This window comes from Rhineura floridana, chromosome 21 (assembly GCF_030035675.1).
Source record: "Rhineura floridana isolate rRhiFlo1 chromosome 21, rRhiFlo1.hap2, whole genome shotgun sequence".
Classification (NCBI taxonomy): Eukaryota; Metazoa; Chordata; class Lepidosauria; order Squamata; family Rhineuridae; genus Rhineura; species Rhineura floridana.
The window spans coordinates 3,370,077-3,384,554 of NC_084500.1; the positions used below are offsets into that span (position 1 = coordinate 3,370,077).

The window sequence follows — 14,478 nt, forward strand, 5'->3', positions numbered from 1 at the left end:
TTCCTTTTTTTTAACACTTCCAAAGGCACCTCTGCACTCCTGAACAGAGAAGCCGGCAGTTCCCAGGCTTTCCATCCTTGGGAGAAAAAACAACCACCAGGCGTAGGAGGTGGCTGTGCTTGATGCTCATGTGGCAGATTGCATTGGATTCGCCCTGGTTCACCACCTGGTGGCTGATCCTGAATCATTCTCAGGTGTTTTATAACATGCCAGTTGATTATTGTTGTTTATTTATACCCTGCCTTTTGGCCAAAAGGCCCTCAAGGCGGCTTACAAAAAATAAACACAAATATAAAAATGCATCAATAAAAACAGGAATGACATCCCCCAATACTTTTCTCATGTCAGCCTTCATTATTCTCCTCAGAACATCTTCCCCACCGCAAAAAAAAGATTTCTCTTCCAGCTTCCAGTCATAACCCCACTAACAACCCCTGTATTAATTCCCCATAATTATTCCTTTCAGGACATCTCCCCCCCCCACTTTCCTGATCAGAAAACACCCCCACCCCAAATATTCCTCTTAGGAATCCCATCCCTGGTCTCCATTCAGCTTCCAGTCATAGCTTTCCCACCCCCACCATATCAATTCCCCTCAAGGCTTCTTCCTCCCTCCAGTAACCCCTTTCCAGGTCAAAGACCCCCTCCCAAAAATTCCTCATCCTTATTCCCTCCTCCATTATCAGGACAACCAACATTCCCCATTCATGTTCTTTCCCAACCCCGAACTTGGCCTCCCCTCCCTCCGTAAATTAGCCATTTGCATTCCACTCCAAGGTTTGTGTAAAGTCAAAAACGAGCATTGGGGGCCCACACACTCCCGCCCCCTCGCTATGCATCAGGTTTGGCCAGACTTCCCCATGAGGCCACAGCCAGGGAATGCTGGCTCAGCAATGGTGAGCAAGGCAGGAAAATCAGCCAGGCCGTGATCTGTGTGGACGTTCATTCATCTTCAACAGGTCTGTGTGTTGTCTGTGATCACGTCGCGATAGATTTGTTGTACAACCAAGCAAGAAAGGTCCACCTGATCTGACTGTAGGAGCCTATAGTTCAGGTACGGGCAACCTGTGTGCCCTTTGTTGACAGTGCTGGATGACAGCTCCCACAATCCCCACAAACATTGTCCAGAGCTGGCTGGGACTGACGGAAGTTGGAGGTCCAGGGGTGGGCACAGGTTCCCCACCCCTCTAGTATTCTGTCTGTTTGTTGGTTTGTTTTGAAGCAGCAGATTTCCAGCCCTATGGCCGTCAGACAATCCTGAAGCCCACATTGACCTTTTTAGTTTTAGGGGAAAGTGGGATGGGTGGCAGCTGGGACTTCTTTCCTCAACCAGGTACCCGCCCCTTCCTCCTCCCCAGGTCCTCTTTCCCTGCCCAAATTGACTCTAACCTTTCCAGTTTCCAACCCACTGCCACCAGTCTTTAATTTATACGTCTGGATCTGCCCCGGGGCAAGATCTGTGCTTTTAGGAGAAGGCGCAGTGGGCCCCTTTTGAGGGCCAAACTTGGATGTAAAGCGAAATATGTTTTTGCATTCAAGGTGTGTTTTGGTTTTTAAAATAGCCAGTGGGGGATTTCCACCCAGTGCAAATTGCAGCTTCAAAGAAGTGATCCACCCCCGGGCTTCCATCTAGCTCAGTACTGACCAGCAGCTGCTCTCCAGAGTTTCAGGCTGTAGTTTTTCTCAGCCCTGTCTGGGAGTGAATTTGGGACCTTCTGCATGCTGGGCAGATGCTCTGGCACTGAGCCACGGTCCTCCCGTGAATTTCCACACTAAATTAGGTTACTGAAAAAGACTGCTCGTGTCGGGGACCAGGAGTGGTTTTTGTTGTTTGAAAAGACCCGTGAGCTTGATTCTGGTGCAGTAGTAATATTGGTAGTAGTAATAATATAGTCCTTCAATCACAGATAAAACCCATTGAGTGATCAACCGAGACCCTTGGCAGTTTTTAAGTGGTCCGTGGAGAGAAAAAAGCTCTAGCGGGACACAAAGGCAACAGTCCTCTCTGACTGTCCGTGCCATTCACTCCTTGGCTCTCATGCCACTGACTCTTTTCCAGTTACAGTTTGAGTTCTGTGATCTTGTCAGTGGTCGTGTGCTTTGCCCCTTGTTCCACCGGGTTGTCGCTGAGCAAATTGAACTGGGGCTGAAGGGTTCCGCGAGGGTTGCTGTACAGGCCAGCATTTGGATCTTCTGGTTAAGAAAGCGGTGTGGCAGCACAGGTTAATTTACTCATCTGCTCCTCTGTGCCTTCCATCCAGCCAAGCAAGAAGCTTGAGGAGTTCAGGGATACATTCTAGCGGCGCAAAAACACTCAGGGTGCCAAGCAGGGCCTGTGAGGGGTGTGGCTTCTGGAGAAGGGGGTGTGGCTTCTGGAGAAGGGGGTGTGGCTTCTGGAGAAGGGGGTGTGGCTTCTGGAGAAGGGGGTGTGGCTTCTGGAGAAGGGGGTGTGGCCTGGGGAAAGTCCCAAGGCCCAATGGAGAGGCCAGGAGGGGCGCGTTTGGCCCTGCCCCTGAATTATACCCTACTCTGCCTCAGAGCGGCTGACATGCGGCCTCCAGCAGCAAACGTTTTCAGGAGTGTCCTTGCCATGTTGCTTGCAGGCGGCGGCAGTGAATTGACTCACTTCTCTCTGGGCGAGGTTGGGTTGAGCCTGTGGCACGATGATCCCCTGGAAGGACAGAAGGCTGCTTTGGCCACAGCAGGCTTTCCCAGACTTGCAAACGGGCAGAATCCTGACCCCTCAAAAAGTTTTTATCCTGTAGTCTTGGGGCTGACCCAGCAGGGCTCCTCTTAACAGTTTTATTTATGTGTTCGCTCATTCAACCAGTGTGGCGTAGTGGTTAAGGTGCTGGACTACGACCTGGGAGACCAGGGTTCGAATCGCCACACAGCCACGAAGCTGACTGGGTGACCTTGGGCCAGTCACTGCCTCTCAGCCTCAGAGGGAGGCAATGGGAAACCCCCTCTGAATACCCCTTACCATGAAAACCCTATTCGTAGGGTCGCCATAAGTCGGAATCGACTTGAAGGCAGGCCATTTCCATTCATATGCCTTCAAGTCGACTACACCTTATGGCAACTCTATGAACCTTTTGGATGTATTCATAGGGTTTTCATTGTACTTTCATTTCAGAATTGGCTTGCAGGCAGTCCATTTACATTTATAGACTGCTTAAGCATAATAAAAGCCCAATTTCTTTGTTGTCGAGCTGGTCCAAAATCCACAGTCTGGCTAATACCTTTGTAAACTGCCTTGTAAATTGCATCACAGCGTTCCTCCCCCACGGTGCCAGCTTTTTAACCCTGGGATGCATCGCAAGATTATTTTATTGCAGAACAGATGCAGTGGTTTCAAATGGGCTAATGCGTTCCCAAATGTTTCATCTCTGCTCAGTGGAGGCTTGTCCTGTAGGGCAAATGAGGCACCGCCCCACCAACTTTACTATGTCTTCTTACTTACAACCAATCCAAGGGGTGGCCCTGGCTGGCAGCCTCCTCCTCTTCCTCCATCTCAGTGTTGCCCCTTGTAGAACTCAACAGGGAGGAGGATGGGGACAAAACCAGAATGAGTTGGTTCCTCCTGTGATTGGCTCTGGTTCCACCTACCGTGGGCACCCTGATTTCCGCCCCAGTGGCTGTGCCCCACAAACTCGCATTTTGCACATGTCCTCAGAGGTGGTGTTGTGCATGCTTGGATCTTGGTGGCATTGGGACAACATGCTACCCCCCTCCCCTCAATAGTCTAAGGCACTTGCGGGGAACCTGTGGCCCTCCAGATGTTGTTGGATTAACACTCATAGTTCCTTTCTAGCGTGGCCGATTGTCAATGGGAGTTGCAGTTCAGCGACATCTCGAGCGCCACTGGTTGGTTCCTCATCCCTGGGCTGAGGGTAGCGTTGCCACAGTCTCAATACATTTACCTGACTCTATCCTCTGGGATGAGCAAAAGGCACTTTGCTTATGCACAGAGGTGATCGTCTCCCTGGTAAACAATTGCAGCTTCCGACAGGTGCCCAAAGTTTTCTCCCTGTGTGTGTGTTTTGTCATGATTGGGTGTCATTGCATTTTTAGCTTCGAGCACTTCTTCCAGGTCGGGGAACTCGAACTCTAATAAAAGTCTCTCTAGCAGGAGGTTGTCTGTCCAGATCACTGGCCCTCCCCTCCAGGTGCGTTGCAAGAGCAGAGGAGGGCTTTCCATGTCATTGCACAGTGGAGAGAGCGACTCTTTTCACATTGAGCTCCATTCAGGGTCAGCTAGTGCGGCAGAATCGGGTGGCCGGATGCCCTGTACCACTTCACGCTGCAGCTTGAGGACAGGGGTGGGGCAGTGCGTTTGAGTGTCCCCCCACGCCCTGGCTTCCTGCAAGCAAGGGCAGGGAACTCCACTCCCAGCACATCAGATAAAGAAGGTTCTGCCCAAGTCACCACCCTACCAGGCTCATTGTCAACTAGGAAGGAGGGAACATTTGAAAGCGTGTTCTCCCTACCTTCAGTCATCAATGGTACAGTCCGCCCCCCCCGTTCCTCCACCTGTGGAGGCCAGGCCTGAGTCTGATCCTCAAGAGAACCTCCTTGTTATCATCTTCTGAGCCTCTGCATGGGGCCTTCTTCCAAGGGAGTTCCTTTCCTGCCCTTCTTCTGCGCTGTCGAATTACTCTCTGCTCAGCTCTCATGCCGGAGGCAGAAGTGCCCCCCCATGCGCCTTCTGCATGTAGCATCGAAGCGCTGGCTGCCCTCTAGTCGACCGCTCAGAACTGGCCTTGCTGGATTTAACCTTTCTCGCCACTTCTCTAATCCTCCCTCCCCGTCGTCGCGACTCTCCTGCGTGTCTGTTGCTTCCACCATCCCAGTCGGGTTGTGCCTGAGCGTAGATTGATGTCTCCCTCTGCGCTTTCTCTCTCTGCCTGTAGGCGGCATCAGCGACCCTGAAGAGGTGGTGAAGAAGTATTTGGAGGAGCTGAAGGCGCCCCCTGCCGACGAGGTAAGCGGAGGAAGAGCCCCCATGGCCGTCTCCAAGCTGGGAATGGAGAGCTCCCTTAAAGGCAGGGTGGGGAACCTTTGTCAGCCCGAGGGCCACATTCCTTCCCAGGCAACCTCCCGGGGGCCGCATGCCAGTGGTGGGTGGGGCCAGAGCCAAAAGTAGCCGGAGCAACTAATGTAATTCATACCTTTGTACAGTAGGCTAGTTTCTACATATACACACACGCACCTCTCTCTGTCTTCTGCAGCAAGGATGATCAGGGGACTGGAAACAAAGCCCTCTGAGGAGAGACTGAAAGAACTGGGGATGTTTAGCCTGGAGAAGAGAGGACTGAGGGGAGATGTTACAGCATTCTTCAAGGACTTGAAAAGTTGTCACATAGAGGAGGGCTGGGATCTTTTATTGATCGTTCCAGAGTGCAGGGCACGGAATAATGGGCTCAAGTAGCAGGAAGCCAGATTTCTACTGGACATCAGGAAAAACTTCCTAACTGTTAGAGCCATATGACAATGGAACCAATTACCTAGAGAGGTAGTGGGCTCTCCAACACTGGAGGCCTTCAAGAGGCAGCTGGACAGCCATCTGTCGGGAATGCTTTGATTTGGATTCCTGCATTGAGCGGGGGGTTGGACTTGATGGGCTTATAGGCCCCTTCCAACTCTACTATTCTATGATTCCTCCATCCTGGCAAGCAGGAGGCGTTTTTAGAGTTCAAGGGTGCGTTGCAGCCAGGCAAAAACACTTGAGGGTGCAAAGCCGAGGCAGTATGGCCTGAGGATAGTCCCAAGGGCGGAATAGAAAGGCCTTGAGGGCACTGCCCCTCCTTTTGAAGCTGCAGAACAGACCAAAGCTGGTGGGAGTTGTGTCCTGAGACACTTGGCGGACACACCTGGAGGTTGGCAAGGGCTGGGGTAACCGGTAGCTGGTCCCTCCTCCGCAGGATGTTGCTTGCACAATGGCTCTTTAATTTAAAGCTTACCGTGGTGAAAGAGTGACTCTCTCTGTGTGTGCCCAGGACTGCCTCATCTGCATGGAAAAACTCGGGGCGGCTTCGGGCTACAGCGACACGTACGAGAGCCAGACAATCCGGCCCGAGAGCGTGGGGAAGCTTGCCAAGTGCACCCACGCCTTTCACCTCCTCTGCATGCTGGCCATGTACACCAGCGGCAACAAGGTACTCGGGGTCCAGGGCAAGAGAACTTGAAACGACGGATTGCCAGCAGGGTCATTGCCAGGTGCTCACAAGGCCATGGCAGGGAGGGACAGGCCCGTGACATAATATTTGCATGTGCTAATTTAGATGAAATGTAAGATGGTGCGAGGCTGGAATCTTGCCTGCATTTTGCTCTGCAGTATGCCCAACTACCTTATAACCCTGGCGGAGCACACTGGTTCCAGCCAATGGACTGGATCCCTCCCTTGTGAGCCAAGTTTGATGTGTAAACAAGCGGCGGGTCAGGGATGGACAGGAGATCTGGGACCCGCCACAGAATCCTGGACCTCCCCTGATTTTGAGGACCCTGCACCTTCCGCTGACCTGACCGCCCATGCCTTTTTATTCCTCCCTCCTGCCCCCCAGGATGGCAGCCTCCAGTGTCCGTCTTGCAAGACCATCTACGGGGAGAAGACGGGCACCCAGCCCAGTGGGAAGATGGACGTCTCCACGCTCCCTGAGTCCCTCCCGGGCCATGAGGACTGTGGGACGATACAGATTGTGTACTACATCAACAAGGGCATTCAGGTGAGAAAGTCACACGCACCTGCGAGAAGGGAGAGGGGCGCGGCTAAGTGGCTGAGCACCAGCTTTGCACGTGGAAGGTTCCCGCTTCAGTCCCCACCGGCACCTCCGGTTAAGAGGGATCGGGCCTTGGGTGATAGGAAAAGGCCCTTCCCTACCCAAGGGTCCTGGAGAACAGTGGGCCAGCTTCCTATGTCCTTGCTTTGTTGGGACCCGGAGCCTGAAAAGAAGCAGGTGTACAACTGCTAGTACAAGGCCGCTTCCTGTGTAGGTCAACAACATCTGGAGGGTGTTGCATTGGCTACCCAGTTGGGGAGTTAAGTACTATCTAATTCAGGGTTGGCCCTCCAGATGTTGCTGGACTGCAACTCTCATCAGCCCCTCAGCCAGCATGGCCAATGGTCCCGGATAATGAAGGGAGCTGCCGTCCCAACAACATCTGGAGGGCCAAAGGTGCCCCAGCTCTGATCAAAATGACCCATTTATTATTTATTTTTTCATTTGTTACATTTATATCCGGCCCTTCCTCCCGGAAGGAGCCCCTGGTGGCAAACAAAAACACTCTAAAACATCTTAAAAACAAAAGACTTTGTTGTTGTTGTTGTTATGTGCCTTCAAGTCAATTACTACTTATGGCGACCCTATGAATCAGAGACCTCCAAGAGCATCTGTCATGAACCACCCTGTTCAGATCTTGTAAGTCCAGGTCTGTGGCTTCCTTTATGGAATCGATCCATCTCTTCTTTGGCCTTCCCCTTTTTCTACTCCCTTCTGTTTTCCCCAGCATTCTTGTCTTTTCCAGTGAATCATGTCTTCTCATGATGTGTCCAAAGTATGATAACCTCAGTTTCATCATTTTGGCTTCTGCAATAGTTCTGGTTTAATTTGTTCCAACACCCAATTATTTGTCTTTTTTGCAGTCCATGGTATGCGCAAAGCTCTGCTCCAACACCACATTTCAAATGAGTTGATTTTTCTCTGATCCTCTTTTTCCCCTGTTCAGCTTCCACATCCATACATAGAGATCGGGAATACCATGGTCTGAATGATCCTGACTTTAGTATTCAGTGATATACCCACCCTCTCCTCCAACACCACATTTCAAACGAGCTCATTTTTCTCTTACCCGCCTTACGTATTAAGACATCTTTAAAAACATCTTTTTAAAAAGCAGCTTTAAAAACACCTTTAAAAAAAAAAGCTTTACAAACATCTTAAACAGCAATTCCAACACAGAGTGGGATGAGATCTTTACTTAAAAGGCTTGTTGAAAGAGGAAGGTCTTCAGGGTCTGTCTAATATTTAAGGGGAGGGAATTCCAGAGTGTTGGTGCCACCACACTAAAGGTCTGCTTCCTATGTTTGGCGAAATGGACCTCCTGATAAGATGGTGTCTGCAGGAGGCCCTCACCTGCAGAGGGCAGTGATCAGCTGAGTGTATAAACAAATAGTGGGGAAAAACACCTGTCTAGTTTTCTAAATATGTTTCCAGAGTTATTCACATTCCTATACCATATATCTCTGTCTGGTTTTTTTTGCTTAAAGCCATTAACAAACTGTAGGTGTTAACGGAGATTTCTCCTGTGGCTAGGGACCCCGCTATAGAACCCCACATTTGGGGGATTTTAGGTTGTTTTTAAATTATTTTTAATGCTGTATTTTAAGGTGGTTGTAACCCACCTTGCGACCTTTGGGTGAAGGGTGGGTAATAAATGATGATGATAATCAAATAAAGTCTGTTCAGACACTGCTGGTTTGTGGAGATGGTTTTTGTAACTCTTTGGCAGTATTTTTTAAGGGCCCTGAAAAGTTTGAAGATGAATGTGGCAGGAGATCTCTTACAAGATCTGCGTAAATCTACACACCCCTTCAGTTAGACAGGCGCCATCTCTGTTGTCTTTTCGGCACCTACTGAAGACCTTCTTCTTTCAACAAGCCTTTTAAGTCGAGACCGTTATCCCAGTCTGCATGTGTACTGGAATTGTTTCGAAGGTGGTTTGTTTTGTAAGATGTTTCTATTGTCTTAACGCTTCTCGTTTGAGGCCCTGGGATATAAATCTAATGAACAATAATGAACGACTGCACGTGAAGTGGTTCTCTGTCTTTGTCTGTTCCAGGGTCCGGAGCATCCCAACCCTGGGCACCCGTATACCGCCAGGGGCTTTCCGCGCTATTGTTACCTGCCAGATAATGAGAAGGGAAGAAAGGTATGGTGGCATCAGCACTTGCGATTTTGGTTTACCTGTGGCAGCTTGTCTTGCAAGGGAGCTAGTAGAGCAGCCTTCACCAACTTGGTGCCCTCCAGATGTTTTTATCTGTTTTTATTTTATCTCCAGATGTTTTTATTTATTTAGGGTATTTGTACCCCACTCTTCAGCCCCCGCTTCAAAAAGCTTATGTACAATGCAGTCCCCACTTGCAGTACCACTGTCTTAAAAAAAAAGAGAAAACCACAACACACTCAGGCACCAATTCCAAGCAGTCATTTTTCTACTGAGCAGCTGTCGTACAAACAGTTTGGGGGGCAAAGTTGATGAGATGTGCCCCGCTTTGCATCCCACCCACCCCCGAGGCAGCCTGATGGAATGACCACTGCCAGATGACAGTGGGGGAGGAGGGGACTGATGGAGCTGGTCTTAGAGCAAAGCTGACGGCATGAGCCCTGCTCCCCAGGCCAGGGCTGATGGGAGTTGTAGATCAAAACAGCTGGAGGGCACCAGATTGGCCAATGCTGTCATGGGGGAATGAGGAGAGCACTTGTTATGTCTGTCTTCTGTCCCAGAAGCCCAGGGCAAATCATGCCAAGAGAGCGATCTGCCTGTTTAGCACAATTCTCCTTCCCCACACAAAGAGGTTCTTAATCCTTGAGGTTTTTTCTCTCTTTGTTGGAGATCTTGGATGACAAAAAGTAAGAATTTGGGCTAGCAGAGAGAGAGAGGCACAGGCCCAGCTTGCCTGTTATGGATAACCATGGTTAACGGTTTCATGTGGCTCTGCTGATCTTACCCGCTTCAGTGCACAGGTGAAACTAACCGCAACCCCTGGTTTAGCATGATGTCTGAACCGGGGACCTTGGCTTGTTTTGTCTTCGCACTGCGGGTGAGATTGGTGTGTTCAAGGTAAACTATTAACTGTCATTTGCCTTGATGTGCATACTTGGCCGTAGAAATCACGGTTTCTTCGTTTTTGCTTCTTTTTCAGGGTGAGCTCGTGTGCATTGTATTAGGAGAAACGGCTTTTTTTCCCCTCCTTTGAAAATTGCTCAGGGTCTGTGAGGACCACTTAATGACATTTCTGCCTGTCGTTTAGCAGTTGTAATGTGCTGTGGAGGATGCTGTAATATTTTTGAAAAATTATGTGGAATCCAGATTTTAATACAATAAAAGGATAAGCAGTCAAGAGAATAACAACTAAAATAAATAAAACAGAGTTGGCACGGACCACCTGAAGGAAGGTCACAGACCACTTTGGGGACACTTGCCTTTGGCAAAATTGCACACAAAATGCAAAATCAGGGAAGGTGTTTAAGGATTTTCATACGAAAATTCATGCAGTCGGGGGGGGGGGTTGTAATGCAGACTGATGTGGAAATGGGAAGAGAGGAATCTAAGGTTAGAAAAACGATAAACTCAAACAAGCAGATTCGCCCAGCCCTATTTCAAGGCATTCGGCAAAGAATAGCAGCCATGGATTAGTAAGAACAACTTGCACATACACACAGTGTCCCAAATTCCGCTATGTTTCTTGCAAGTGAACAGCTGGCAACTCTGTAGTCAGGGTGCTCTTAGCCTTTGAGCCAATCTAGGGTGGGCTTCAGACCGCCTCAGCCAGAGATTGCAATCGGAGGCCTTAACAGTGTAGTCCGATGCACATCTCCTGACGAGGATCGCGGCTGGTTTGTTCTTGTTTTAAAAAATGGATTTGACCTTCAAATAGTCTTCAGGACAGCTTACAGTGCGTACTTTGAAACTGCCGCAAATAAATCTGAGCAGTACAAACCCTTAAAAAAAAATGCCCATAATACATTAAGCAGCAGCATGCATGCAGTGACACAGGTAGTGTTCATTACTCATGAACAGAACAGACTTGCCGGACGCCGAAAGGATAGGGGAGGGCATTCCAAAATGCCAAAGTCAGAATCCCACATGTTTTTACCCCCAAGGGCCACTTTGCCTGAAGCGAAAGGGCTTGAGGGCCACATACCAGGGGTGGGTGGAGCCAAAGCATACATGCACGCCCTGCACTCTCTCTTTCTGTCTCTGTCTGACACACATGCGCGCACATCACCCTGTCTCACACCCAGAAGGTCGGCATCTGCTGTGCGCTGAGAGGAGGTCTCCCCTTTCTGCCAAGGTAGTGGCAGAGGAGTGCAATCTATTTATCTGCAGGCAAGCTCACTCTGTTTCCGTGCTGCGCTTTCTGAGTTTCTCCCCCCCGTCAAATATTGGGCTCAAACTCGATGTAACGTGGGACCTCTGAGACTGGACCTCCCTGGGTCTTTTCTTTTTTCCCTGCTGCTGCTGCTGCAGCAAAAAACAGGAACACGGGTGGTGTGGTTGGGATTTGGATCTCAAAACGGGGAGAGGAGGTTAGGAATGAGGAGTGTCCCCGTGAACTGTCTTCCTCTGCCTCCCCTTGCCAGGCCTTGCAGCTCTTGAAGGTGGCTTGGAGGCGGCGCTTGATCTTCACCGTGGGGACCTCCAGCACGACGGGCGAGAGCAACACCGTGGTGTGGAACGAGATCCACCACAAGACGGAGATGCACTCCAACATCTCGGGCCACGGTTACCCAGACCCCAACTACCTGGACAACGTGCTGGCTGAGTTGGCAGCTCAGGGCGTCACGGAGAACTGTTTGAGACCCTGAGCGTGCTTCTCCCCAGTGGACCGGACCGGTGTCAGTGCGGCGGAGCCTGCTTTCGGACTGCGGGTGCCTCCCCTGAGGGTTGCGGCCGCTGTTCCAGCCGGTCGCCCCTGTTGCCTTAAGTTCGCTTGGCCCCTTTTTTTTTCTTGAGCAATAACATTGTCTCTGGGACCACCCAGCCTGGCTGTGTGGGGAGAAGGTTTCTGTGCTAAGTTTTGTATCTTCCTAAGGGCTCCCGGTCCTCATCCAACCTCAATGTATGCAGTGCAGCCTTCTCCCTCCTGTGTAGGTGAAACACATAAAAGGACGGTGGCTTAATTCTCCCCCGATTGTCTTCTTCCGCGACGTGTGGTTGCACCCAGGTGGGGCTTGGAGGTGCTTTTAGTGCCCCAGGAGACGTAAGTTATTACACAAATTCGCGGAGGATGAGGCTGTCGGTGGCTGCGATGCCAAAGTGCCGTCTGCAGTGTCGGAGGCAATATGTCTCCAAATACAAGTTGCTGAGGATCACAGGGCCTGTTGCTCTCAGGTCCTGCTTGCCGGCTCTCCAGAAGAAGGATCTTGTTGGCCACTGTGAGAACAGGATGCTGAACTAGTTGGGCCTTTGGCCTGATCTAACAGCCAGGCCCTTCTTGCGTTCTTATTGGTGGTAGGGCTGTCTGTTCCATGTTTGTTCCTTCTCCCTTTCCATCCTCTCTCTTCTCCCCGCCCCCCCCAAAAAGAAGCCAGTTCCTGCTCAGCTCTTCAGGCTAAATCTCCTTCATTTGTTCATTTCATTTGCTTAATTTATATACCGCTTCATGTTTCAACAGAAACCTCCAAGTGGTTTACAAATCCCAACAAAAAGGAATTAACTCATCCTTCCATGGATGAGTTTTCCCTGCTCATTGGCAGCTGAGTTCGCCTCTTTAAGGGTTTAATTGCTGAAGGAGGCCAAAAAACTGAGCTAAAAGCATTGACCCCCCCCCCCCAAAAAAAGAAGTTTTTGCAAAGGGTTTGTGGCGATTGAAGGGAATAAAAGTCAGTTTGGAAGCAACGTTACACTTTGAGGGTGATCGTAATCTTCTGCTTGACGCTGAAGCCTTTTGGCGGGCTTTGGTGACAGACTGTTGTCAGTCACTTTCCCGGCACTTTCTAGCGCTAATTGAGCCCTTTGCCATTATTCCAAAACCTGTGACATAGATGGTCACTCTTCACGTTGTGCTGATCTGAGAGAGGAGTAAGGGAGTTACAAACATCCACCGAAGTCACAACATGGGGCAGGTTCAAATTCAGAACTCACGCTCGCCCCCGGCCCTGAATCCCAGCACCCTTCTTGAAATGTGCCTACAGCGAAAACTATCGGCAGAGCTGTGTGTCCTTTGGAATTTAAAATAAAATAGAAGCCTGCATAAGTAAAAGGATTCTGCACCCTGCATAAATTATGCAAATTTCAATAGCTTTGCATAACGTTTTCTACAATTCTGCGCTTTTTATTGGTTAGCTCCCTGCTTCTCTCTGTGCCTGTGAAGAGTCCCAGGGTAAATCTTAACCCTTTTGGCCTTCTGAGATTTCTCCTGTCATTGCCTATGCATGTTGAAGTGTTATCTTTGCAGCCATAAGGACTAGAAACTTACTTTCCAAAATAACCTGAAACGTAAAGATTCTCAGGATGCCAAATTCTATTGCACATATCACACACTGCTTTTTTTATGTTGCAGAACCGTAGCAGCCACACAAAGTGCAGTGTTTCTTGGTAACTCCCCATCAAAATCTGTTTCTTTTGGGGAAGGAGTGGCATTGAGTTGTCAGGAAAAAGCAGGCTCGGGGCTGTGGTGCTTAGCCGCCTGCTCCCCTCTTCCAAGTGCTTCATTTCTCTAAGCGCAGGAGCGCAATCGGGGCAGGAAACATTGGGTGCTTTGACCCCTGCAGTTTCAGAAGGGTGGGGGTGTGGTTTGGTGTATGTATATAGCCTGCAGAGTGTGAGGCTGACCCATTTAGCAGGTAAGCGCTCTGGGAAAGGAACGGAGGGGCGGAAGGCTCCATCGGGACACAACTCACTCGCTGCCCACTGCCTTTTTTTCCCCCCAGTGTAGCAAATTGAAGGAAGGAAGCGAAGGCATGGGGAGGAGCCATAGCTCAACAGTAGAGTACCTACTTTGGATGCAGAAGGTCCCAGGTTCCATCTGCTGCATCTCCAGGTAGGGCTGGGGCCCCTTGCCTGAATCCCTCTGCCTCTGCCAATCAGGCTAGACATTACTAAGCTAGATGGACCAATGGCCTGACTTGGTGTGAAGCAATTTCCTGTGTTCCTTTGATTCCAGGGTTGACCACTGGAGGGAGGCAAAGAGCCGCAGTGGAGATGGAAAATCCAATTCCCTGTCCAGTACAGGATTCATAATCACTAACCGGCAAAAAAAACCCTTGCAGTTTAAGAACATATCTATAGCCCACAGATATTTCTATCAAACTTTAAAAAGCAGGGAAATTGGGCAGCTATAGTGAATGCACCAGGGGAGCAGGAGACCTGACCTCCTCTCTGAGATATTGTACTGCCCTACACATTTGTCAAAATGCAAACACAATTTGGGTTGGTCTTTCACAGTCCAATCCACTTCCTGTGTCGCTTGGAAGAATTTGGTAACATGGGCCTCTTGCTTCCATCAAAGCAGCAGACTGTTAAAGCACTGGCCACTGGAGTTCTGTCGGGAATAGGAGTCTCCTCTCAGCACCCTTCACAAATTACACTTCCCAGGATTCTTTGGGGGAAGCCATCACTGTCTCACGTGAAATCAAAGTCTGGCATGGGTGTGGCCCCCTGGTTAGCCATGCCCAGCAGCTGTGAGTCGGGCTTTTAGAACACTGACAGTTGGTTCATACTGAGCATGCCCAACATATCATTCAGTTGAAGCCA

At 49.9% G+C, this 14,478-nt stretch overlaps 1 protein-coding gene across 3 annotated transcripts in view; it reads left to right on the top strand.

The window, feature by feature from the left end:
- DTX2 (deltex E3 ubiquitin ligase 2) overlaps window positions 1–11,903 on the top strand; it is a 32,580-nt gene extending 20,677 nt beyond the window's left edge. For all 3 annotated transcript variants that reach the window (XM_061604694.1, XM_061604696.1, XM_061604695.1), the window contains 5 exons: window positions 4,914–4,984; window positions 6,000–6,158; window positions 6,564–6,725; window positions 8,839–8,928; window positions 11,364–11,903. In XM_061604694.1, the coding sequence (XP_061460678.1) occupies window positions 4,914–4,984; window positions 6,000–6,158; window positions 6,564–6,725; window positions 8,839–8,928; window positions 11,364–11,588 (707 nt within the window). In that variant the 3' untranslated portion in view covers window positions 11,589–11,903. The remainder of the gene's footprint in view (window positions 1–4,913; window positions 4,985–5,999; window positions 6,159–6,563; window positions 6,726–8,838; window positions 8,929–11,363) is intronic.
- Window positions 11,904–14,478: the final 2,575 nt, after the last annotated feature.